Raw genomic sequence first — 26,839 nt, 5'->3', positions numbered from 1 at the left:
ACGTTGATCGTTCTGAATTGTTGTGGTGGGAATGGTCACTTTTCAGCAATACATTGTGTTTGTAGAATCTCTGTTCACCCATTGGCCATTAGAGAAAGTCCCCTCTGGCAGAAAGGAAAATGGTTACATTTGTAGAATACATCACCACAGCATGATTCAATAGACAGGTAACAGAATAGCTGCAGGATATACTTGGTCCATTAAAACTGTAAAAATCCACAGAAAACAAGATTGATGCTAATTTTAATAATTTGGCAAAGCAAATGCAGAATCATTTTAAGGCACTGGGAAGCTGAGAGCCTGGTGGGAGTGCTTTGTTTTAAAACCTTATGGTTCAGTGTGACTGACCATTATTAAATCTCAATGGCTATTGACAAGCTAGATGTTTAGAGAAAGAGACCATTTCAGCTGTGACCAAGCAGTTAAGGCCTCAGGATCTTAGGTGAGGTCCTGCAGACCTACAAGATCTCTCACTAATTTTTTTCCAGACTAAGTCATTGATAATTGAGCAATATCACTTTATCTGACATCACCAGGGGGATCAGCCAGCCCGCCCCCCAGACCTCTCAGACCAATATACCATAACTGTAGCCCTCTAGGAAATCAACTGTATCAGAACAGCTATCTTATTTTAAAGGTCACTTGCAAAGGAATATTTAAATTGGACTGGTGTGGGTTTTGTTTCTTTTAAGTTGTTGCAAGAAAGCCTGAGAGAGTTTTTTCTTGTGGTGGCTTTAAAATATCAGCAAGGTCAAATTCTGGTCTTTCTGGGTTTTACGGCAGCATCTTTGGAAGGGGTCTCCATAAATGTATATCACGAGTTCCCGCATTTAAATGAAGGGATGTCTTTGTTAGAGATTCAACACCCCTTTCAAAAACATTGTAAAGTTATTTGCTGTGATGTTGTAGACATGTTTGTCCCAGGATATTAGTGACACAAGGTGCATGAATTTATTGGACCCACTTCTGGTGGCAGAAGAAACGAGCTTTCAAGCTACACAGAGCTCTTCTTTAGGTCTCTGTCATGGCGTTCTGGGGGGTGCACTCCAGACCAGTGAGGGGCTGTATCACCACTTCCCCTGAAACCCTGGGTGCCTTACAATGCTTTGCTGCTGTATCTCCCAGCCTGGGATGCTCCCAGTCAGCCTACAAGTATGCAGGTTGCTCCCTCAGTGTCTGTGTGCTAGACCGCCCTGGTTGAGCAGCTTTGACCCCAGCAGCCTATCTACAGCCCCACTCTGGCTTCCACCAGCCTTGGTTACAACTAGCAAGATGACCCAATGTACTACCAGTCCCAAAATGGTAAACACAAACATCCTGTTCATTAAGTGTTGTTAAAGATAAAGAAAGTTCATTACCTTAACTTGTGTGTCTCTCTTTCACCTTCCATCACTTGAGAGGCCAAGGGATGGACATAGCTGCAGTAGTGAACAACAGCACCCCATCCTTCTCTCTGCTCTTATAAGTGATGAATAGGGTTTGTAAAGGTGCCTAAGAAAGCAGCCCAACTCCCACTGAATCTCACTGCACTTCCCCAGAAGCCTGGAAGGCAGGCAGGCTCTTCCTGTTCCTGCTAGCCCTCATCCCCTGCCACCACTGCTGCCTAGGGAAGGAACCAAGGGGCAGTCCTGAAACGTGCTGTCCTAGGCAGCTGCCCACCCTGATATGCCTAGAGCAGCTGCTGGCGGCCCATGGCCAACATTTGGGCCCCTGTGACGTGCTCAAAACCCCTGCTTAGCTACTGTCTAGCCACAAAGCTTCCCACAGGAGGTGTGTGCGAAGCTCCCTAAGTCCTGCAGCTACCCCACAGCTAACAGCCCTTGCTCATACCTCATTTCGCTGGGCGGTGAGCCAGGCTTTGCAGCCGGCCTGCCCACACTAACTAGTGTGGCTATTGGGATGCACTCTTATCCCTCTCTTTTGTTCAAGGTCTGATCCAGTCGCTGGGCTCTGAGAACACCTACTGGCCTGGGCCCTGCTGGTGCAATGGGGGTGGGTAGGGAGACACCTTGTTTGAGATTGCAACTGGGGCTTAATGTTGTAACACCTCAGTCTCCGTGTTGTGCTAGCCCTGGGTGCCTAACTCCCCTAGGAAAGGTTGAAAACTAGCTCATGCACGGTGTTAGCAAGCTGTGACACCATTTCCCTCCCCTGCCCCCCTCCTCCCCACACACCAGCCTCTGCCCTGCTTTAAAAGAGGCCGTAACCCATGGCCTTGCAGGGGAATGTTACCATTCTATTACAGCAGAGCTGAGCGAGAACACAATAGAAGAAGCTTTCCAGACCCTGGAGCAGTGCAATGAAAATCGATATGTTTTGTTACAGGCTGAGGTTCTGACTAATAAACAGCCCAGTTCTAAAGGGCAGTGTGTGTTTACACAGCAGCGGTGGGTGAGGGTCCCTGAGCCCCAAACTGCATGAAATGGTCTGTCTACTTAATGCTTTGTAGTCTTACCAATGTGATCTGGAGTAAGACACTACTGGTACACAGTTAAAAAGGGTTTAGGTTTTGGGGTTTGTGTGTGGGGGGGGGGGGGGAGGGGTTTCTGTCGTCGTCTCAGACAGGGAAAACAAATTACTTGCTTTTAATAAGGAAAATTGTCTGTCCTGCTGTTGGAGGCCCTGCGCCTTAGGCGAGCTAAATGGGCATACGGTACTGTGCCATTCATATGCTTCTAATTAATTAACTTAATAGTGACATATTACATTAATTCAAAGATTATGGTAAACAGGCAGTTCAATTATTAAATCCTGTCATGCTGTGATTGGTTCAGCACAAGGTAGCCAAGATGAGCAGGGGCCAGTGTGTGGGAGGTTATTAAATAGTTCATTGATAAAGCATTCCAGTCGCCAATGTGAAATAAATAAAAAAGGTGAATAAATGCAAGACTATTTCTTGAGGCAGGGTAGTGACGCAAGAACAATGTAAGCGAAAGTGATAAGGAATCTGGGAATCATGTTCTGTATAAAGCGAAGGGGGTGAAGGAGAAAATTCACTGGGGGGGGGCACTTAATGACAGACACGCCCCCCCTCCCCCCCCCCAAGTGTTGGAAGAGAAATGCAATCACCCCCTCTGCCTGCCACAGGTCTTTAAAGTTGTTCTACGGGATGGGCAGCGGCATCTGATGTTCAGTGGGTGCAGTCTTTAGATAAAAGAAGCAGGTACCCACACTCATTTTTCTCTAGCCCTATTGCCATTTGTCACAGGACAGAAAGGGACTTAACTGGTGGGAAAGGGCCCCTCCCAATACACTATATATGGCCAGCATTTCCAACAGCAACTTTCTTTTCAGGTGCCTCATTTTGGGGTGGGCTGGGGCAATTTTAGCAGCTCCCCCCCCCCCATGGTGCATGCTCAACACGTTCTGAAAAGTCAACTCTAGCCCCTTTAAAGCGTGTAACCTGAGCAAGACAAATAATTGAGGCCTGTTTGCATTGCTTTCCAATTCGTTCGTTCGTATCGCAGTTGGTTAGTGTCATATATGGGCTAATACTATATTAAAAAAAACAAACATGGTCAATTGTTACAGCACCTCACAGACAAGTGGCTTGCACCCTTAGACTGTAATACATTTTGGTGCTCTGTGTGCAGGTGCTTACATGCATGCAAGGGAGTTGGGTCGGGGTCACTCTTCAGGCTGGGACAGAGAGGTAGTCTTTGGTCGTGTTTGTTATGACAGTCTTAACAATGGGGGGGGGGGAACAGGGATGAGGCATGGTCAGAGAGGAGTTGGGGGCAGAGCAGGGCTGGGCACTGCCACATAACCCCCCCCCCCCCAAAAAAAAGTTCGTGGGGGGGGGGGGCAGTGCGCCTCACAGTTTGGGGGAACTACTGCCCTAGGCTGTGGTAAGAGCAGCCCAGGCAGCTGTGGGGAGCCAGGGACCCACCACTTGCCTTGGGCGGGTGGGAGGGGGGGTGAGGGGGGGGTACCTGAGAACAGCCCCAGCCTTTGTCCCTGCTACCACAAAGGCCACAGCAAGCCGGTTTAAACTAGCACAAAAAGCAGCAAAAGTCCCAAAGTAAAATACTCCCCCACCAAAAGCCCAAAACCCTCCTAAAAGCTGAAGCAACAGCAGACTTAAATGGCCTGGGCCCAAAGCAGCACTCTCATCCCGCCTTCCCCTGCCCTCGTCTTCTAACATTACACCCAGACCTATATGCATCTATACGTATAAAAGTGGCTTAGGGCTTGGGGGGGGGTAGGTGTGTTAACACTTTCTTTCTTCCCCTGCGTGACGTGGGCGCGTTCCCATCACGCTCGGCCGTTATTTTATTATTTTCTCAATAAAGCTTTAAAATTTAGCCACCTGATGTGTTTCGTCGTCGCTCTGCAAACAAGCCTGCGGCGTCAGCCTAATCACCTGATGCAGCAGCAAATTAATAACAAAAAATCTGTCACAGGTGGAGGGTCCAGGGTTTCTCATAGTGGCCTGGGCTCCCTGGGTAGCTCTTACTAGGCCTAGCTTCTAACCAAGGGGGCAGAGCCTTTGCGGGGGGAGGGGACAGGGGAACTGGAAGGGTGTGGGCCCCCCCCCCCCCCCAATGATGTGGTGGAGGGTGCCCAAATGGTCTCTGTGCCCAAGGCTCCAATACAGCTGAATCTGCCACGGCCAGGAGAGGTGCCAACTTTCTAAGCCCTGAAACCTGGACATCCCCTCCCCACCCCTGCCCCTGAGGTCCCGCCTCTTCTGCTGAGACGACCCCCCCCCCTCCCCCCGCCCCACCTGCCCCCCTCCCCAGGTCGCTCGGTTCCCCCATCCCCCCGAACTCACCGGCCACCTGCAGAGCTGGGTTGGGAGGCACTGACGCAGCACCTGCTCAGTCGGGGCATGGCGGGGGTCAGGCCCCGAAGTGAGGGGGTGGGGATGGGCCCCAGAGCAAGGGTCTTGGGGGGGGGGGGTAGGGTGGCGAAATCAGCACACAGCACTGTGTGTGTGTGTGGTTAGTCCCAGGAGCAAGAGGCGGGGATGGGGAAATCGGGGCATAGCGGCGGGGGGAGGGTCAGTCCCTGAAGCTGGCCGGCTGCTGCCAGGTTCCCTCTTCGACCGGCCGTTCTGGTCAGTAACCAGACACCCGGCAACACTATCTGGGAGTGAGTCCTGCAGGGCCGAGGCATACCACCCCTGGCAGCACCAGCTCCCCCTTGTGGGAGGGGGGGAACTCTCCTGAGGAGGCCGCTGCCCCCTGGGAGGCTCAGGAGGGACAGTGATTGCTGTTGCTAACAGAGAGAGAGAGAGAGACAGCATCAGGGACTGGCGGTGCCAGGGGTGGGGGACGGCACCCTAGCTATGAGGTCATTATCCCCAGATATTGTGGAGGCAGGGACTGGGGAAGGCATTACTCCAGATAGTGGGTGTCCCTAAGTTATGTGGGAACACTGGGGGCATCACCCCGGCTGCGTGGGCAGGGACTGGTGGAGTGGGGGGCATCAACCTCAAGGGCCATGGTGGGGGGAATCACACACACACCCCCGATGGGGCAGAGACTGGTAGGTGGGGCATCAGCTAAGAAGGGGGGGCAGGGATTGTTCGGGGCTATCACCCCTGAGATGAGGGGGCAGCAAGATTCTCCCCCAACAACGGGGGATGGAGGAGGCTCTCCCAGCACTGCACTGCCCCCCCATTCTGTACCACCTGCCCCCTGCCCTTCCCAGGGCAGGGGGTGGCCTCTCATGGGAGTTCCCGATGGAGAAGTGGTGGAGGGGTTCCCTATTGAGGTGCAGGCTCCAGGGGGTTCCCTATTGTGGCACACTGGGTGCCCAGAGGGGGGTGGTGGTGGTCTGTCACTCCCATCCCAGGGTGGGGAGGCAGGATCTGGGGGGTTCCCTCTGGGGGCATGGGGTGGGGGGTCAGCTCTCAGCATGCAGGGTGAGCTGTCAGTCCCTTCGTGGGGCAGTGGGGAGGTGTGGGATGTGTGTGTGTGCAGGGGGGGATCTGTCAGTCTCTTCCCGGGGTGAGGGTGTGAGCAGCTCCCTCCAGCGGTGCGGGGAGGTCTGTTGGTCTCTCACTGGGGCAGGATAGGGCTCCCATTAGAGTGTGGGGGGAACCCCAGTCGAGGTCTTTCAGTCCCTCCCCAGTGTGGGGGGGGCAGGAGCCAGGGAGGCTCCCTTTGGGGTTCAGGGGTATCCGTGGAGATGCAGGAGTCCGTCAATCACTAAAGCTGCAACTTAGACCTATGCCTATCAGGAGTAGTTATGAACCCCCCTTTCCCTTCCAACTATAGAAGTGAAACTATGCCGATGTTTTGAATCCAGGTCTCCCTGACATCTCAGTGCTCAATCCACTGGACTACTGAATATAAGGGTTTGTGCAGGGCCCATGCTGCTAGGCTACGCTGAGTCGTTCTCTCAGAAGTCCTGTCAGCTCAGGGTCCAAAGGTGAGATAGGCAGCGGAACACCTACTTTGAGAATCCTGTCAGGGCTCAGCCGTGTCACCAGCAGAAATTTGGGAACCAAGGAGACTTTACCTAGGGGACCATAGGCATCTAGTAGGTTAAGGGGCAACTGCATGAGGATTCTGCAAATTTAAAATTTGGACTTGGATACCTACAGTGCAAGTTATGGAGCTAGCCCTTAACTTCTCCATGCTGCCACTTTCTTGCTGTGAGATATAGAGCAAGTCTTTCTGGCTCAGTTTCTCCATTTGTAAACTGGGCATTGTAGCCACCTTTGTAAAGCACTGTGGATGCAGTATCATTAGCCTTGTTTACTGAAGACAAGTGACACTGATTGCTCTGTAACAATTGTCCTGTCCAGTACTCCAAATAAAAATACCATTAGGTTATCAACCTAGTATAGGTCATACCATGCTGGTGGGTAAAGAAGTAGCAACTATATGTTATAGCTTTGCGTTCAGAAAGGGGTTGCCCTCACTCTAGCAAAAGCATTAAGAAGCTCTTGCCAAATGCTCAACTTGACTTAGACATCTTTGGGCCCCATCTTGTCCTCTTTACTCAGCCAAAACTCCTCTTTAAACTGACCAGAAGTATTGCCAGGGTAAAAAGAGGCCAAGGGAGCCCTTTAAAAAGTAGGATAGAAGGAAGCTCAAATCCACAACCCTTGTGGATCTCCAGGAATTGCCCAGTTACAGCAGCAAGACCCAGCTTTCAAGAGGCAGCAACGCAACTGAGCCTCGGCTTCCCACTAGCTGACAGCAGTGATCTGATGCTATGTCCCATTTGCGTTAGAATAAGGGTTGGTTGAACTATAGTTTTTGTAAGTCCTTCACTGAATTACAAAACTAATAAGCTACAAGCCATGTGTGATGCCCATAATGGAACAGCTTAACCTGTCTTCATAAGCGGGGAGAATTCAGGCACAGCACAGCAATAGCCTTACTGGGGAAGGCACTCTCAAGTGACTGCTACATTATTAAGCGTTTTCTCTGCTTCAACACTGACCATTTTGTCCCTAAAATACCATCACTTTGAATAAATTATGAAAACAAAGAAAACATGATATTCATGTAGTGGCTTGAACTATGTTTCAGAACAGACAGCGATTTCCCAGCTTACATACCCTCTTCGTTATTAGGTCACTGCACTGAGGAACACAATTGCACTAAATGGTGGATTGCTAAAACTTCAGATTAATGGGAGTTCTTTTTGCTGAAAGCCCCTTTGGTCTATAACAGCGGTTCTCAACCAGGGGCCCGGAGCCTTCTGGTGGGGCTGCGAGCACGTTTCAGGGGGTCCTCCAAAATAAACCAGAGAGCAGGGTCACTGTTTGACTCTCGCTGAAGCCCGAGCACTGCCATGCAGGGCTGAAGCCAAAGACCAATCAACTTAGTTTTATGGGGCCCCGAGCAATTGCCCTGCTTGCTACCCACAAACACCAGCCCTGGCTTTTCATCTACTGGCTATGCAGAAAAACGGCTGTTGTGGCACAAGTGGGCTGTGGAACTTTACAGCATGTTGGGGGGTGGGAGACTCAGAAAGGAAAACGTTGAGAACCCCTGGTCAATAACACAAGAGGAGGGTGTTGCCAAAGTATTCAGAACTCGCCACCCAAGTATTTTATCTCACAAATATTTTTCCATCAAGAGAAGAGTAATTATTTGGTAATATTTTTTCTCTTTATTAATCCAGCTCTACAGATGGTCCAGTACTGTTTGTCAAATTAATCATCAGGGCTACTTTTAATATTCACTAATTCTTCTCAGTTTTCCTCTAGCAACAGTTAGCAGGAAAGAGACCAGGAGAGCAGCGAGACTTGGCTTTCAGACTTCAAGAAAGCTATTCTACTAAAAAAAAAAAAAAAAGCGACAGTGCCAAAATTATGACATCGCTTGGGACCAACAACATTCCATTGCTCTGAATTTTTAAAAAAAAAGAAAACTACAAACATCTGTAAATACTTTAAGGTGCAAGGTTAAAATCACATTCAGATCTCATCAGTCACATGTGACCCAGCACAAGTGATGGCTAAGATCCCACTAATCCACTTGTAAAACTCAGACATTACTGTTAAACCGATTGTTACTGTAGGTCTTGTTTTATAGACCTCAGCAGTACCAATGCACTTTTGCTGAGCTTATTTATGGAACTTGAAATTTATCTATACACACACAGCTAAGCAGGAGTGAATGTTGCCTAGTGTTTACAAGAGGGAACTGGAATGTTACCACCCCCAAGCATTTTAAAAGTGGAAGAAAAAAAGAGGAGATGCCCGAGGAAACATTTAAGGTAGCCAAAGGGGTAACGTGATCATATTAAGTAAAGAAAAACGGAGTCTGGTATCTAGAAAATTCTTGCTAACAGGGAGATCATTTAAATGATGGAACTATTCCAGTGGAAGGAAGGCCCAGTTCTTTAGAACTAGACTAGATATACCCTCTGGGAATAGAACAGAGGAAATAACATTGAATAGCTAGACACCGATTAGATTTCCTAATATGTCTTTTCCCCAACACTCCTGAGAATAATTCACATTCTGTCAATGATGGATCAGTCACAACATACTGGTACTCTGTCACCATCATCTCAGAAGGGAAGGGACAGGGTGTGTACACATACACACACACACTTATTGGGTAATTCAAAACAAAACTAAATCTTTTCCATTCTCTGCCATCCATAATTCTACTTGATACATGAATAAACTTTATAACCACGCAGCTTGTAAATATTACATGAAATGTGCACACAGACTGATCTGGCTCTCATAATGCATATGGAGCTTCATAGCCCTACATAGAACGTGCCCCTTTAGTCTGAGTTAGCTCCAAGAGGTTCCAATGTCAAGGAGGTGGCCATACAAGGAAAAATAGCAATTAAAAATAAATACTGAGACATGGGCCAGTGTTGCAAACTCTCTCAGATTCATTTAAGTGTCATATTTGTTGTTTTTCCTAAAACTCCAGTTCCTAACTTACGTTAATCAAATGAAAAGTGGGTTTCTAGCTGTCATGATTGTAGAGGAAAGCTTGAAAATATGAACCCGAAATGCTCAGAACACAGAAAGAAAGAAAAACCACCTCAACATTTTTATCTTTTACAATTTCATGATTTCTAAGCCTCTCATGACATTTTTAGAGGCCTGGCATGATTTTTGGGTGCTCGAGGTTGGCCATACGTCATATACCCAGCCGAGTAGGTTACATCTGGATTTGCACTCATGGCCAACTAAGGTAAATGATAACGGCTTCGCAGATGTTTTTGCACATAGTTTAGCTAGGATGGCAATGGTCTATTCTCCATTTTTGCGTCCTGGTTTGTTTCTTTTGCAGCAGTTTGCAACGTGTTCCATGACGAAGTGCTTCTTCAGAGAGTCATGGTAGGGTGCCAGTGGTCTAAATGAAAGGGAAGAGATCTCCATGAAACCAGGGCTCCTCTCAATGCCTGTGTTGTTGGGTAGGCCCTTCCTACTGTTTTATTTGGGCCTTATGCCATAATCTTTACACAGACAAAACTCCTACTGATTTTACCAGTGCTATGGCTGAGGGATCAGGTCTCTTCTAAAATCGTGTTTGCACATAATGATGGGTTTGAAAATCACAAAATTCCCAATCTGATTATAGCTGTTGTGAGTAAAGTGTGTGCACAGAAACAGAGAACCAATTTTCATGTGCTTAAACTTGTACATTTTGCCATGGCTGGATAAACCTCCTGCTGGTGCTGACTGCAGGACTGGGGTTTCAACTAACCGAAGCAAACAGAAGCCACATTTGTGGGGGTTTTTTGGTTTGTTTTTTTGTTTTAAAAAGACACAATCAAGAAGCGGCACATTGATTCCCGGGCCCAAAAATATTTATTATACATTTTGAAAAAAACAAAATTAATAAGCTCTAAAAAAGGCACATGTAAAATGATATTTACAAAATTTAACAGACTAGCAAATACAAGACAAACATATGAAGCACACTATTCTTCCCTTCCATGCCTATATATAGCGGATGTATATTTACTGTGTTGTGCAGTCAACTGCAATACCTAGCTCTACAAAAATGCTAGATTCCGCCAACAGAGTTATTTACTAGTTCAAGAAGTGCCCTTCGTTTTGAATTACTGTCAGAAGACCAGTATCGACAGCACTAGAATGAAAGCGTGAATGGATGGGTTACCGGAGGCAAAGTAAAAAGAGATAAATGCTTTTCATTATAAATCAAGCTTGGGCCCCCATCCTTGTACCACGTTTTTGTGGCTGCACTGGCCCAGTAAATATAAATTTCAAGTATGTTTCAAATACTCCAGTACAAGGCTTGTAGCTCTTGGGTAAATTAGCTGGAAGGAAGGATTACACAGCCTTCTAGTGCTATATTTGCTGGTGCTATATCATAACACTGGCTCACATCCAGGACACATCCTGCATCAGGTATGCTGGATATGTGAACAAAATTAGACTAAGGGATTGCATGCTTGCCCAAGAACTATTCTTATTCTGGATAGAAATATCAACACACACATTAGAAAACGATGATCGTCCATGCTTTGAAACACAGATCCATAGCCACGCTAATTGATGTTATTCGTGACACAGATTTGAGAAGCCTTTTTTATTTTGCCAGTTAGCTTCAATTTTTAAAATATGACAGGAAGCTCAAACACTGTGTTGTCTGATCCCATCTGGAACTTATCTTCATTTACATAAGACTATATCAGATTTAAATTAAATCCCAACTTTCAAAAAATATATAGAGATATGTGTAAAGCTAAACTCATCCTTTGGTTAATACAAATCTTTATTTCAAATTGTATTTTAATATTTCTCATGAGCCTGCACAGGACACAGCCAGCCAAGAGTATATATGAAGATTTATGAAGTTCATGTGTGGAGAGGGACCTGAAGAGGGGAAGAATTGCAAGCCCTGGGTGCCACTTAAATGCCCTCCTCACCCAGCCGTTGGAGGAAACATCATTGCAATCTTTAAGCACAAGTGGGAACCCAGAGGAACTCCAGATGATGACATACATAGTCACAACTTCTATTAGCCCCGCCTCCTGATTTAACAGTAGCACCCACTGGTTTAAAAAACAAACAAACTCAAACCATCAAATGTGATACCACAGCAAGAAGTGATTACTATTGGACAATATCGAACACTAACAGAGAAGGATTATTTTATAACATTAATACACTTCTGTCCCACAAACTTTTTCTGGAGCTTGTGGTGTTTTCACTCAACCTGTCCAGCTTCTACCAAGAAGGTCCAACCCAAGCGAAACATCTGATCTTTAGGAATACAAACTAACTGGCTTGCAGTCATCAACTGCATATTTTTTCCATGTGTGTCCCCTTCATGAATTTTTGAATCTGACAAGATATACAGGTATTATATAACAATAGTATGAGCATAGTTTTTGGTGGTACAACAGAATGATTTCCCCCCATCACCACCCCGTTTTGAGTCTTTGGCCTGCTGTCAATGTGCAGAATGCCAGTAGAATTTAATCATAAAAGAAAACTAGAATTAAAATAGGGCAGAGCAAGTGGGAAAAGAAAGTCTGTGCATTTAAAACTCATGTGGCATAGAGCCCGTGACAAAGAAATGGACATTTTTGGCTTTGATCTAATATATTTTCCAGTTTAGTTTCTATGGGTATGTCTACACTGCAATAAAAAACTTGCGGCTGGCCTGTGTCAGTTGATTTGGGCTTGTGGGGTTCTGGCTAAAGGGCTTAACTGCAGAGCAGGCATTCAGGCTTGGGCTGTGGCCTGGGCTCTAGGACTCTGCAAGGTGGGAGCGTCTCAGAGCTAGGGCTGCAGCACGAGCATTTACACTGCAATTAAACAGCCGCTTACCCCAAATCCCCTGAGCCCAAGTCAGCTAGCATGGGCCAGCGAGGGGTGTCTAACTGCAGTGTAGACATACTCCAAATCATAGAACCTAGTTTAGTGTCCGATATTGTGTCTTTTTTCTTGGCACCCCTCTTGGATGGTTGCTGGAGAGAGCTCATCAGGATATCTGATCACCTTTGCAATTTGCAAATATTTAGTTTTGAACAACAGAGTCTAGTCTCTGTGATACAACTGCATTTGCTCCAACCCCTCAGACAGAGACAAACACCTACAAGATCTCTATCAAGCGTTCTTACAACTACAATACCCACCTGCGGAAGTGAAGAAACAGATTGATAGAGCCAGAAGAGTTCCCAGAAGTCACCTACTACAGGACAGGCCTAACAAAGAAAATAACAGAATGCCACTAGCCGTCACCTTCAGCCCCCAACTAAAACCCCTCCAACGCATTATTAAGGATCTACAACCTATCCTGAAGGATGACCCAACACTCTCACAAATCCTGGGAGACAGGCCAGTCCTTGCCTACAGACAGCCCCCCAACCTAAAGCAAATACTCACCAGCAACCACATACCACACAACAGAACCACTAACCCAGGAACCTACCCTTGCAACAAAGCCCGTTGCCAACTGTGCCCACATATCTATTCAGAGGACACCATCACAGGGCCTAATAACATCAGCCACACTATCAGAGGCTTGTTCACCTGCACATCCACCAATGTAATATATGCCATCATGTGCCAGCAATGCCCCTCTGCCATGTACATTGGTCAAACTGGACAGTCTCTACGTAAAAGAATAAATGGACACAAATCAGATGTCAAGAACTATAACATTCATAAACCAGTCGGAGAACACTTCAATCTCTCTGGTCACGCGATTACAGACATGAAAGTTGCAATTCTTCAACAAAAAAACTTTAAATCCAGACTCCAGCGAGAGACTGTTGAATTGGAATTCATTTGCAAATTGGATACAATTAACTTAGGCTTGAATAGAGACTGGGAGTGGCTAAGTCATTATGCAAGGTAATCTATTTCCCCTTGTTTTTTCCTAACCCCCCCCCCCCCGACGTTCTTGTTAAACCCTGGATTTGTGCTGGAAATGGCCCACCTTGATTATCATACACATTGTAAGGAGAGTGGTCACTTTAGACAAGCTATTACCAGCAGGAGAGTGGGTTTGTGGGGGGGGGAGGGGTGAGAAAACCTGGATTTGTGCTGGAAACGGCCCAACTTGACTATCATACACATTGTAAGGAGAGTGATCACTTTAGATAAGCTATTGCCAGCAGGAGAGTGGGTGGGGGGAGGTATTTTTTCATGCTGTGTGTATAAAAGATCTTCTACACTTTCCACAGTATGCATCCGATGAAGTGAGTTGTAGCTCACGAAAGCTTATGCTCAAATAAATTGATTAGTCTCTAAGGTGCCACAAGTACTCCTTTTCTTTTTGCGAATACAGACTAACATGGCTGTTACTCTGAAAAGAGTCTAGGGCAACATTCTCAGCTAATGTGATAGAAAGGAGGAGGGACTGTGATGAACAAAGTTACCAGCAAGAAGCAATTTCAGTGCAAAGGCCTGGACAGTAGAATTGTGTCCAAGCTACATGGTATTATTTCTTTGTAATATCGTAATGCCTAGGTGCCCCAGTCACGGCCCAGGATCCCACTATACAAATAAAGTTCAGATCTGAATTTGAAATACCTTGAAACTCAGATAGGCATTTGGCCTTGGAGTTTAGGTTAGGCTCATGTTAAGAACTTCCTAAAGTCTAGGGCGTATAGACTCACAATTTTGGATCAGGCCCATCTCTAACAGAGAGCAAACCTTTGCTAAAAAAAAGTTGTTTCCGCTTTGTGTGAAGCAAGCAAACATAGGTCATGCGCAAATGCCTACATACTACAAAGAGAAACATACTGAGATTCATGTTCCCAACACTGGCTAATTCTGAGAAGAAATGGTCACCCACAAAGTATCACTGATGAGACCAAACTAGTAACAGAGAATGCAACCAAATTCTGATCCTCTGAAATGCTTGTGAGGCTTGAGGTAAATGGACATAACTGAGGTGGCTAGAACCTGGTACTTCACTGGGGACTTGATCCTGCCATAGGCTGAGCACTCTAGCCTGATCCAGCAAAGCCGATAAGCACATGCTTAACTTTAAGCACATGAGCAGATCCATTGAAATTGTGTAGTTGATTTGCAACAAGCTTAAACCCCTGGCATCCCCTTCACATTGATGTTAAATGAAAATATATCACTGCACTGGCTTTTACTCTTTGAAACAGGTTGGAGCCAGCCCACACACCAGCTGATTCCACTCATCTGCATTCTACCCTGAATCTCTTATCTTTCCTCTGGATCTAAGAGACAATTTAATTGGAGGGGATGTGGAGATCAGTGTGGCTGCTCCGATCGGAAACGCCAATCACAGGAAAGCTATTTTATGGAAACCCAGTGGACCTTAAGCAGAGAACAAATGTCCATCCTTTGCCTTTTCCTAGGAAGGGAAATATAATTAGAGCTCAGCAGCAGAGTCACAGGATGGGATTTTTTCCCCTATAGTGCATCAGTGAGTTTTAGAGCACAGGGGCTATTTTCAAGCCACTTTTGTCTGTGGTTTAGAAGTGAGCATAAGCTTCATTAGTTGAAGGGAGGATTTATAATAGGTAGTCACTAGGTCCTATTTTCTGAGCAATCAAACAGTTGTGCTAAATTACAAGCTGCTTGCTCCCTCTTGGCTTTCAAATAATCAGTTCATAGCCCATGGAGTAAAATAAAAAGGATGATTTTTTTTAAAGGGGGGTTTCTATTCCTTAAATGATGAAATAAGATTCTAATTGGCACAAACCTACAAGCTATAATTGCTCTGAGTTTTTTGGTTCAGTACAGTAATTCAAGTGCCATGTACTTTCTAATCATAACTTGGCCCTTTAGGAATGGGTTTGCTTTTTGCATATGAGAATGTGACTTTCCCCACTTTCGCAGCAAGCAGTTGGTTTAAATCGATACTCCATTGAACTGGGTGAGATTCAGCTCTACCGTGAGGGGAAATTGCCCTGAAAAATATTTTTAAAAAGAGTGAGATTTCCTATCAGGACAGTGGTTCTGGACTGCATCACTGCACCCTGTACACACAGCGTCTCGACATCTTCAAACAGCAGAAAAAACAGTGATCGTTAATTATCTTCCTGTTGCCACCTGGTGCACTGAGGTCCTTCCAACTGTGCCTCATTTTCCTTATTTCTCCTTTATTTTCAGTTATCAAGCAGCATTTAAAGAGAGGCAGGCTAGCCGCTCAGACATTGGAATGGTTAATTTATTATCCTTGGAGCCCCACTCCCTCTGGCTGGTTGAATCTCTCTAAATCCTTGCCCTGCTCTGCAGAGAATCTGAGTGCCTCCAAAGCAGAGGACACATCATCTCCAGACTATTCCTATGTACTGTATAGTTCTTGACGGTGCTGAGCTCTCCTTCTCTTCGAAAGAAATGAAAAAACAAAAACCCACTCCCTTTGCCGTAGGTCAAAAATCAATGAAACTAAACCGGACACATCTGCAATCCAAACCCAATGTGCTGACCAGACTTTGCAAGTTGTTATTCTACAGTGACAAGTGAACCACAAGTCTACTCCTGCCTGAGGGGACCCTCTTCCCACACTGCAATGTGAACCCCTTGGCACAGTGATTTGCAGAGAGATCACATTCCAACAAAGTGACTCCACAGCACCGTCCAATTAACACAGTAATAATACATGGATTACGCAAATCCGCATAATCTGAGCCTCCACGCTTGTCTAGGGGAAAAAACAGATGGCTCGGGCATTGCTGTTCTCATCGTTTAACGCTGCACCCTTCAGGACCTGATCAATAAAGGATTTGAGGGATTCAGCTGGTCTGGAAAGGTCACAGCCTTAGGTTGCTTGGTGGTGGTTGGGGTTTATTTTGTTTTTGTCTGAGTAATTAACAGTGCAAATCAAATCAGACTGCCATGCTGGCACAAGTGCAGCAGGGGTTGCATTACTCTGATTTTATAAAGTCCCCCCCAGTAAGACCCATATTCCCTTTATCAGACTTGTGTAAATATGACTAGGAACAGGTACGATAACAACAGCACAACATACCTAGTAGTGACTGTGGGTCCTAAGAGGCGACTGAACTAACACAACTCATGCTTCCAAGGCCATATGTGAGAAGAACATTAACAGCACCAGCTGTCCAACTATTTCTAACACCGGTCTCCCCTCCTCCTACCCCCATTGTGACTTTTCCCTTCAGAAATGGTAAGATTTCAGTTCAGATGTCCTACAATTTATAATTCCTGTCCCAAGGGGATTAAAGATTCAGGTGTTTGGCTATGTGTGTTTCTCTCTCTCTCTCTATGTGTGAACACATTACTCTGTGTGTGATGTGCCGTGTGTGCACAACTGTACTCCTCCACTACAAGTATTTACATAATTTACTGCATTTTTAAAACATTTGGCAAGTGATTTTGAAAAAAAAAGGGTGGGGGGGGAGAGAATCTTCGTAAAGTTGGACAAACCAAATACGTACCATGTCGAGAGCATGTTGCCAAACACTGTGACTCATTAGAAATGACCTGACAAATTCCCATGCAGGCGTCCTGAGATGGGACAATAAATTATTCAGCCCCAATGCTGTACATGCAGCATTCTCCATACAGCATCACCTAGCATGTCATATAGAAGTGGAGTGGTAAAGGGCTAAAGTTTGCAAAGTTGGGTGCATCTCCCCAGGTGGCCTGATTTTTCAGAGATTAAGCCCCCACAACTTCCACTTAAATCAATGCAGTTGAAAATCAGGCCATTTATTTTCAAACCCAAATATAAGTTTAGGTGACTAAAGTTAGACACTCAGGTTTGGAAAAGTTGGCCATTAGCTGCAAACAGCTATTAAAAACCTCCAAAGAATAAAACATCAGCATCTTATACCTTGATTCTCTCTGGAACAGGTAGCAAAAATGGTTCAGCCCTGTCTACGCTAGCAGGCTAAACACATTTAACTCATTATGAGCAAACCATATTTGCCACTTGTTGTCAACAGGTCAGGTGCAGACAACACACAAAGCTGCAATTGTGTTAGCAGTGGTTGACTAAAAAGCAATGAAGTTGTAGGTCACTTGGTAACTTGCTCCCTCTTCCTGGTCTTAATTATATTTTTGGCCATGTTAAGAAACCATTTTACAAAAGACTTTGTAACCTGCTGCCCTGATTGTGAAGTTTAAAAAGTTCAGTGAACACCCTCTTATTTTGCATTTTCACATTCTCTTTTTCATTTCCACTTCCATCTCATGCCAGGAGCAGAAGTGGAAATATTAGACTGCGGCGGAGTCAACGTCTATGTCATGTCCTGATGGGACGCAGTGAGTACTAGAAGTCTCATGACAATGTCTCTTCTTGTGAGATTCCACCCTCACAACATTCACATAATGTTTGGGGGCTTATCTGAACTGAACTGTTTGATATTTGTCCTTCTCTAACCATCCAGCTGCAGTTTGCACTGCAGCGTTGATAGCATCTCTCCCCTAGCTGGTTCCCAAGCAGAGAAAACATCAACAGTTAGCATTAGTGTCACAGTGTTGTACTTGTGTGCTGAGAAGATTTTGTGAAATGAGAATGCATGAGCATCACAATGCTGAGCAAACTTCTTGTCTGTAGAAAAAAGATCAAGCAGCTAGTTGCTCTTGGGTAAAGAACACTTCCTTGTTCTAAGCAGAAACACAGGTTAGTCTCCATATGTCTGTCTTCTAGTTGCATTCACTGCCTTTCAGCTGTGCACAATGAATTAAAGTTGTCCTGGTCAGAGAATTCTTCTATACTGTACATTTTATAATCAAAGTGCAATTCCAGCTGAGAATGATTTACTATGCATGATCACACAAAAGGCCTTGGAATTGGGAGTCTTGTATTACTTCAATCACCAACCACAATTACATCCATATACTGTGATAAGCAACAGAAACCACGATTGATTCCTTGATTCCTGGGGGTTGATTCTTCCTGATCTGGGATTGATACAGGGTAGCACATACCATCTACTGGGAGAAATGAGTGGTTAGCAGTAACACCTCTTGACTAAGGAGTGCAAAGGAAATCCCATCAAGTTTTCCCTGAACACAGAGAAAGGGGTCTTGAACTGAGGGATTTAAACACATGGAGATGGAAGGCTCTTGAAGACTGAAAAGCATACAAAATCCCCATCAGGGGAAAGATAGGATGGGGCTACAAGGTCACTTTTCTCAGAGAACTTTGGTACAGGGCAGTTGAGCCTTTATGCCTCCCCATCATGGCTTCATTTCTGCAGTTAGTCAGATTGTCAACAGTTTTTCAAACTGGAGGTTGTACTGGGCTACTTGGGGTTTACAGAGCCCTGTACCTCTGATTGGCTGTCCATGACTCACAGACTCCAGGGTCTGCTTTGGAGGGGCTCAGAGTCTGCTTTGGAGTCAATAGCTCCAAATACAAGTTGGGAGCAAGTGACATTCATCACAAACTCTGCATTTTCCCATGGCAAGAGGAGTACAATCAGTTTCCAGATTTCCAAGCAAAGGAATTTTAACAGCTGCCGTATGGCACTGGTATCCCAATGGGAACTTTTCCTAGAGATCTTCACATGAACAGAGAATCAGTCACTGTCCTACAATATAATAAGAGGCAATGCTTGAGTGGAGTTGCTGAATCGCTGCAACACAGGGATGAGCTGGGGAAGAGAGGATAGTAGATAGATGGTAAAGTACGGTAATATCTTAGAGCACAATAAAGTATTCGAGATGTAAACTGGACTTCTTTAGACACTCCAATTAGCTGCATTTTATTTCTTTTAACCTTCTGTGTCATTCTTTTTATTTCTCACCATTTTCTTCTTGCTTGAGTAAAACAATTATAAAGTCTTCATTTTTAATTGATCCCTTGTGGCAAAGTCCTATAGATTTTAATAGAGAATTAATGGAGAATGATAACCTTTAAGCTGACCAACAGAAGTCTATTGAAGGGATCTCGTTCTCTATTAAACAGTGCAGGTTGTAAAAGTAATTTCTATGAAACCCTTTGGTTTCATCCTTACTAAATTCTACAAGACTTTTACGTGTGGGAGGTGAAGTTCTGGGAAGAAAACTGCCAGAGCGTAAGCCCGGACCGACCCTGATCACATAAAAACTAAGGTTTTTAGAAGTGACAATCTAACACAGTGACTGTAAAGCAGGCACTGTGTCTGATACAAGTACAGTAGCTACTACTTAGCCTGCTCTTGGCTTGAGATAGAGCTTTGAATGCTGTCACCTGTAATCTCCCTGTTAAACATGAGGTTGCCATCGGCTGCACTGCAGAATGCAATGGGACAGTTTTGGCTTGCAGGCAACCTGTGACCTAGAAAGAAAGGACAAAAAAAGATCGTAGAAAAGGAAATCTTACCATACCTATGCTACTAGGTTTGTGTGGATGGGGAGCATGCTGAGAAAATAGTAAATTAAGGATCACTGCAGAAGCACACTGGAGTACGTTTTTGATATGATTGGCTATCACACAACAACTGCAATGTTTGTGGTCAGCTTAACACAGAGATGCTCAGGCCCTGATGTGACTGTCACCACTAATGTCTTCTGAATTTAAAATCCGACCATCCCAGAGTGGTGACAGGTGACAGCGTGGTAGGTACTGATTAGTGTAACTGTGCAGCACACAATAGAGCTGGCTACCTTTAAAAGACAGCATCTTTTACAGAATAGCTTCTTTTCTGGCAAAAATGAAAAGGTTGCTTCACGTGCAAGCTTCTAGTCCATCCTCTCCCTATGAAAGGAGCTTAGCAGCCTCCAAGCAGAACAGATAATTAATTCAAAATCATATTGCCACTTTACATGGCTTGTCACCCAAACCTACCAAAGAATGGAACATAATGAGCTTGCTAAAGGGGATTACTCTAGAGCCACATACTGAGTGAATCTTTCAGAACTTCTGTACCAGGTTGTAAAGATTAAAATAAAAGTTACACCCAAAGAACATACAGTTTTACAATTACTGCATCCTACAATACTAAAACACTGAATCTGATGTTTAAATCAGCAATTTTTATGGGATATTTTCCATGGAGGTGCCATTTATAAGGACTTTATTAATATTTATTACTTTATACAGCACTTACTATAGGCTTGAAAATAATCTTCATTCATTTATTTAACATGCACCCACATTGATTTTAACACTCTCCATATCTCATTAAATGCTTTTAAACAGCTTTGCATAAGATCTGTTAAACACTGATAACTACAACATTATGGGGCATTCTTCTTAAGGTATTAAAGAATGTAGCTGTATATTGTAAATAGTTGGAATAAATATTAATAAAGTGTTTCAAAATGGCATTTTTATACAGAGCATTTTAGTTTCTCTTGATATCTCCCTCCCCCCTTTAATGGCTCAGCTACAGTAAGCTAGTGAAGGAAAACTGCTGTGATTAGTTATAGCGGCTAACAAGGCTATTTAGGCCTTAAAACTCAGGCAAAGCTCCCGCTGAGGAGGGAATATTATGTCTGACTAAAAAGAGTTGAATAGGAATCTCTGATACCTAAATATTTAGGCACAGATTCTGAAACCCTTACTCAGATTGAGTAGTGCCTTCCTCCAAAAATAGGACCAATAACTTTAATTGAGCTTCACACAGCTTGAGGTCTTACCGAATCTGGGCTTTACAGGAGTTAGGGATTAACTCTCTTACAGCCTGATCCAAAGCCCATTGAAATCAATGAAAAGACACCAACTGACTTTTATAGATCCAAAGACCAGGCCTCTAGCCTGACCCGTTTAGTTTAAACCAAGGTGATTTTAAGGTCTTCATTCCCAGGACTCTATTAAATACTTTATTTGTGCTATATTGGATGCTAAAGGTGAAATCCTGGCTGCAACTGACTTCAAAGGGGGCAAGATTTCACCCTAACACTTGTTACTGATGTTTTGTTTCAACAGATATTATGGCATTATGTATTTTTTGCCAAAATGCTAACACAAGTTTAAAATTAATAAATAAAGGATAGAATACATATAGCAGCAACTTTGAAAGTCGCTGCTTTCTGATTCTTTTGAATAACAGCTTTAACGTCTTTGTCATAGTAGTGCGGGTTAAATATCGTTCCCCCCTCCCCTTTTTTAATTTAAAATTTTGAAATTTGACAAAAACAATCCAGCTTTATAGTTGCTCCAAAAGGGGGAGAAATTCACAACTTTTTCAGAAAAAAAAATTCTGATTTTTTTAACCTTTAAATTTAACAAAGGCAACTTCCAACTTGATGCTTTAATTAACCTTAAGACATTTTGTAAAAACTTCAGCAATGTACTTTTGTTTGCAATGAAGGACAGGGTAACATTATTAGGAGCCTGGAACTCGGGCTCCTAAGTGCCCAAGTTACTTTTGAAAATAAGGCGTAGCCTACACTAAAGAGGTTTGCAGATAAAGCTACACTGATGAAACACTCCTAGTACACATGCAGCTTATATCAGTGTTTTTATTGGTATAGCTTATACCAGTCCTGCAAGTGAAATAAGCTATACCGGCAAAAGCACTTTTATACTGGTATAACTGCGTCTACATTGAGGCATTTGCTGGCATTGCTATGTTGCAAAATTTACACCCCTAACAGACATCAATATGCAGGCAAAAGACTTTGGTGTGGACCTGGCCATAGTCTCACTGAAAGGCACTAGGTGCCCAAGTAAAAAGAGAACTGAGGCTATGTCTACACTTGCAGAGTTTTTTTGCTGACAGTTTTGTCAGCGATAGAAAAGCGCTAAAAGCAAAGTGCCGGTTTGTGTTCACATTGTTTTCCACAGGCGTCAGAGCGTGTTTCTATATGCAGCACTTGCATTGCAGATGAGAAGAGCGCACTGTGGTAGCTATCCCACTATGCACTGCTCCGGGACTCAAAGCAAATCGTGTGTGTGTATGTGTCTGTGTGTTCCCGCTCTACATTGTGACAATTAGGTAAAAGCAATCAAGAGTCTTCACTGGCACATCAGCGCAAAAGCATCAGCACAAAAAGACTCTTGTTGGGGTGGTTTTATTTTTGCGCTGAAACTCAGCAGTTTCAGCACAAAATCTGGATTTCCAGTGAAGACTCTAGCGTGGTTTTTGCACAAAAACCTGACTTTTTGCACTAAAACTCGCAAGCGTAGAATAGCCTTAGGCTACTACGTCACTTAAATGGTTTTGAAAATGTTACGTATAACAAATTACGCTTTATATTGCGGTGCAGTTTTCCTTTAAAAGCTAAAACAAAAAAAGGTTCCAGATATGAGCCTCATTCTTGAACTGGTTCTGTGTGGGCAAACCCCTTCACCTGTACAGATCCCCACTGATTCCAAGGGGCATCAGATGGATGCAGGGACAGATATGATTGGAGGACTGGGGTCATGGTATTGGAACCACAGATACACTCAAACAATCATATCAGGCCAACAAGTTAGGCTTCCTCTCCTTTCCATTGGGACCTCTGCAAACATATCAAAATAGGCAATGCACCTATGAAATTAACATGACAATCCTGATTGATATTATAGGCATTCTGTAGGGGGTGAAGAAGATTTCATCTAAATAGCACAGATATCAAAGTGATCACTGATACTACCCGTATCAAGCAGTAAAAAGCCAATGGGTCTGTTTGGTAGCTGTTGAATCCATTTGAGCAAGGAGAAGTATATTTTTTAAAACGGTTGCCAAAGGTTCCAGCTGCATGACTCCCATGCACTTAAATGAGGCTTCTGGGCAGAGTCATTAAAAAGAACTGATTACAAGAGCTACACACACAGAACCAGCTTACTTTTTAAAGTAACTCATCATGGAAACAAATTACTTTCAGGCAGGTTGTCTTGAGAAGCAAATGGGTTCCTTTTTGTGTTTTAAAGCTTTCAAATTTTTTCAGTTGAATTTAATGTTGGTGAAATATGCCAGCCTAGCTAATGGTGTTGGGCAGAGACCAAAGAAGCAGAAGCCCCATCTCTCCAGGTGAGGGAGGGGCCACAGAACCCAGACATCATCTGCGTAGAGGGGACAAAATTGAACAAACATGCCTGACAGTCATGGAGGATGAAACACTCTGTCTACCCACAGAACAGGTTCAGCATAGATAACAGTAGTGTACGTTATACCATCCTGCTTGCAGTGGGGAGTGTCCTTCACCTCTGAGTTGAGCAATTAGTTCACTCTCCCATGCCCATTCAAAATCTTTGGTTTTAATTTGTGGATGTCAACACAAAGGCCAATGAGGACTCATCGTAGTGGTGAATATTGCAACACAGACACCTGTCCACTGGGATATGCATGAAGACCAACCAAACAATTTCATACAGGATACCAAACAGAAATCAGCTGGTAATTTTTTTTAGCTGCTAACATGCAAGGGTGGATTTAAATCAGCAACATATTGGTGAAAAAACCTCTCCTCTATCCCATTATGAATCCCCTCCCCACCCCCAGGCCATTTATCCTTTTAATTTGATTACTTTTCAAACCAGAAAATACTACAGGATGGGGTTAGTTATAGTCAGTTACTTTTCCTGACAATCTAACCAGTCCTGTCCAAAGAGGGTATGATCTTATCTATCAATTTATTCACAAGCAGTCACACTGTGTAGCTCACAAGTATGACACTAAAGTAACCCAGAATTGTATCAACAGCTTCTAAAAGTCAATCAGTGAATAGTAAGAGAGAGCTTTAGCTAAGTAACCCTTGTACCTGGCTTCTTTTTTTTTTTTTAATTTGGATATGCTGGAAATCTGTCCCTTCCTCCTCTGTACAGGCCTGTCAATCACTTGTTTTTCATTCTTAACATTCCATTATCTTCCTTCAACAATTTCTAGCCTTTTAATTATTTTTTTGATGAAGGAAAGGCAAGCAAACTGCCACGAAGCTAAGATATACTTTCTCCCATCTCTGTCACATATAGATGTAAGCAAACAAAGCCCTTAGTTTGGTTCCACTTTGCGGTTCTTCCGCTCCCCCCCCCCCCCCCCCCGGCTCTCCTGCTGGTAATAGCTCACCTTTCCTGGTCACTCTTGTTCCAGTCTGTATGGTAACACCCATTGTTTCATGTTCTCTGTGTATATAAAATCTCCCCACTATATTTTCCACTGAATGCATCCGATGAAGTGAGCTGTAGCTCACGAAAGCTTATGATCTAATAAATTTGTTAGTCTCTAAGGTATCACAAGTCCTCCTTTTCTTTTTATGGATACAGACTAACACGGCTGCTACTCTGAAACCCACAAAGGTGTGTGTGTGTGCGCATTATCTCTCTCTCCCACACACATACGTGCCTATCTTTTATGTATAGTATATATTAGATTGTCTCCTTCCAACACCAAAGTCTAGGAAGTTTAATTAATGTAAATGAAATTAAAAAGTGAACAAAAACTCAATCCAGCTGGCTGGCAGAGTCGGTGACAAAATGAAGGAAAAGGTCAACATGCTTAAAGGTTAGGTTGTGTGCCTGTGTGCTTTTCCCTGTAAATTGGTTTCAAATATCCATGGAACATGAAGCTCATAACACCTCCGCTACAAATATCAAACAGAACTTTCCCTCATAATATTTCAAATTATCCTATTTACATATGATTTTTTCCAAAAATAAAAAGTGAAACATACAGCAATTCAAGCACTCATGTTCTTAAAAAAAATAATTAAAAAAGAAAATAAATCCCATCTCGGCGTGATAACGTGATGGATAGACAAATAATTCTTCCTGCCAAGATGCCAGCTTTTCTCATTATTTTCTATTATAAAATGTTGTAGCACTTGACAAAATATCAGGAAAATTTGACTTTTCTTTTTTTTTTTTTAATATAATCTGAGCTGTGCTAAGGACTATGCAAAAAAAAACTTTCTTGAGAACAATACAAGACTGGAGTGACTCTATCCCAAACCAGGTACTCAACAGAGGAGGCTTCAAGACTTTCCAAGGGAAGAGCGGAGGGGTGAAATAAAAACCATTGGAAGGACTAACTGTTTGTTTTCCTTAGAATTTCAATTGGCTACATGAATAATAAATGCTTATATAGCTACAGAAGATTTACTTTGTATAATCAGTACTGCATGGACTTTGCATCACCAGACTATATGCTAGGCTGTAAGCAAAGACGCCATCTATAAAAGCAACTGCAGTGAATGGCAAATTTAACCAAAATTAACGGAAGAGTGGCCCGGTCATTCAATAAGCATGGATTCCTCGCTCTACAATGTGCACTGGTAAGTGATGATACGAATCAGCAAGTCACACAAAACAAGTGGTATTTATCATGAGCTGCATCTTGCCTTCCAGGAAGGAAATGCCGGCTGCACAGATCACAGACGTTTACCCAGCATAAATCTAAATCTAAAAAAAAAAAGTTATGAAAGGTTTGGTCCAAAATATTCTCTCCTCCATTGTGCTGATGCTCATCAGAGCGCTGAAAATTCACAGCTGATCCTGCGCTCACCCCACAGAGATCATTCAACTTCTTTTGTTTTTGCTTTCACCATCAGAAAACAATGGCATTTTAAAAAATATAAAATACTAAGTAAGTAGGGCTATCATCAGCACCAGGGTATGGGAATAATCAGTTGTGTTGCGTTTGTCGAGACTGGACTGAATCCTGTCAAGGATGGCTCAGGGCTGTGCAAACTGCTGCTGCAGAAATGGTTAGTGGTTTGATGTACGTAAACAGTACCTTAATCTCTCCCCTTCTCACAGCTATATGAGAGAGAGACTGCTTTGCTGTTAGCCAATAAGAGATCAATTATGGCTGATTCAACAAGGAGGGGAGAATTTGTGAGCAAGAAATGGCAACAGCCTCCTCGCTCCCATGTAATCTCCTCCCCACAATGTGAAATGGTGGCTTAAGGTCCAAACTACATACCCTGGATTTGTACAAATAGTACTCAGATAAGCAGTTCCACTGAAGTCTAGGTTGATGTCAGTGGGGCTACTCATTCAAATCAAGGGTTTGCAGAATAGGGCCGTGAAAGGGGTATTAACATTCCTTTTTAAGCTCCTGCACTTCGCAGTTTCTCCTTTCATTGATACAATGGCTCAACGAAAGGAACAAAGTTGAGTACGTGGGAGCAGTGGCTGTAGGAATCACACACCTTTACTAGAAGTTGGAAGAGTTGAATGACCTCCTCGGAGCCTCTGACCGCCCCTTCTGCAGTATATTTGCACACACCACAATAGATCACCGAAGAAGACATATACATTATCATTCATATAAACATTAATTTCAATAGGAATCGGAAAGTCCTTCACCCTGCATTTCACGGTGGCAAAGAGCAAATGATCTACAACACTCTAATCAGCAGTTGTCATGGATACCATGTAAAGCTCAGCAGTGTTGCTTCTGTGCCCAAAGTTATAGGAACTCCACGTAGTTTTCAGGGATTAGTCCTGTCTTCCCATTCAGGGTTCCTTCCAACCAACCAGGCTCCTGAGATGGATGAACTGAGGAGAAACAGAAGGATATTAATATCAACCTAACAAGGGACATTTTCTAGTGGAAAGGAAAGAAGAACATTTTCAGCCACAACCAACTGCACTCATTTATGGCAAGTTTT

At 43.8% G+C, this 26,839-nt stretch overlaps 1 protein-coding gene across 4 annotated transcripts in view; it reads right to left on the bottom strand.

Annotated features, from left to right (window-relative positions):
• Positions 1-10,230: 10,230 nt before the first annotated feature.
• The window catches only part of ARHGAP26 (Rho GTPase activating protein 26), a 317,111-nt gene continuing 300,502 nt past the window's right edge, over positions 10,231-26,839 (bottom strand). For all 4 annotated transcript variants that reach the window (XM_048859791.2, XM_048859790.2, XM_048859787.2 and 1 more), the window contains one exon: positions 10,231-26,726. In XM_048859791.2, the coding sequence (XP_048715748.2) occupies positions 26,638-26,726 (89 nt within the window). In that variant the 3' untranslated portion in view covers positions 10,231-26,637. The remainder of the gene's footprint in view (positions 26,727-26,839) is intronic.

Source organism: Caretta caretta, chromosome 8, assembly GCF_965140235.1.
Source record: "Caretta caretta isolate rCarCar2 chromosome 8, rCarCar1.hap1, whole genome shotgun sequence".
In the NCBI taxonomy this organism is placed as follows: Eukaryota; Metazoa; Chordata; order Testudines; family Cheloniidae; genus Caretta; species Caretta caretta.
The sequence above is the reverse complement of the archived record's forward strand: the minus strand, read 5'-3'. Positions and strand labels throughout refer to the sequence as shown.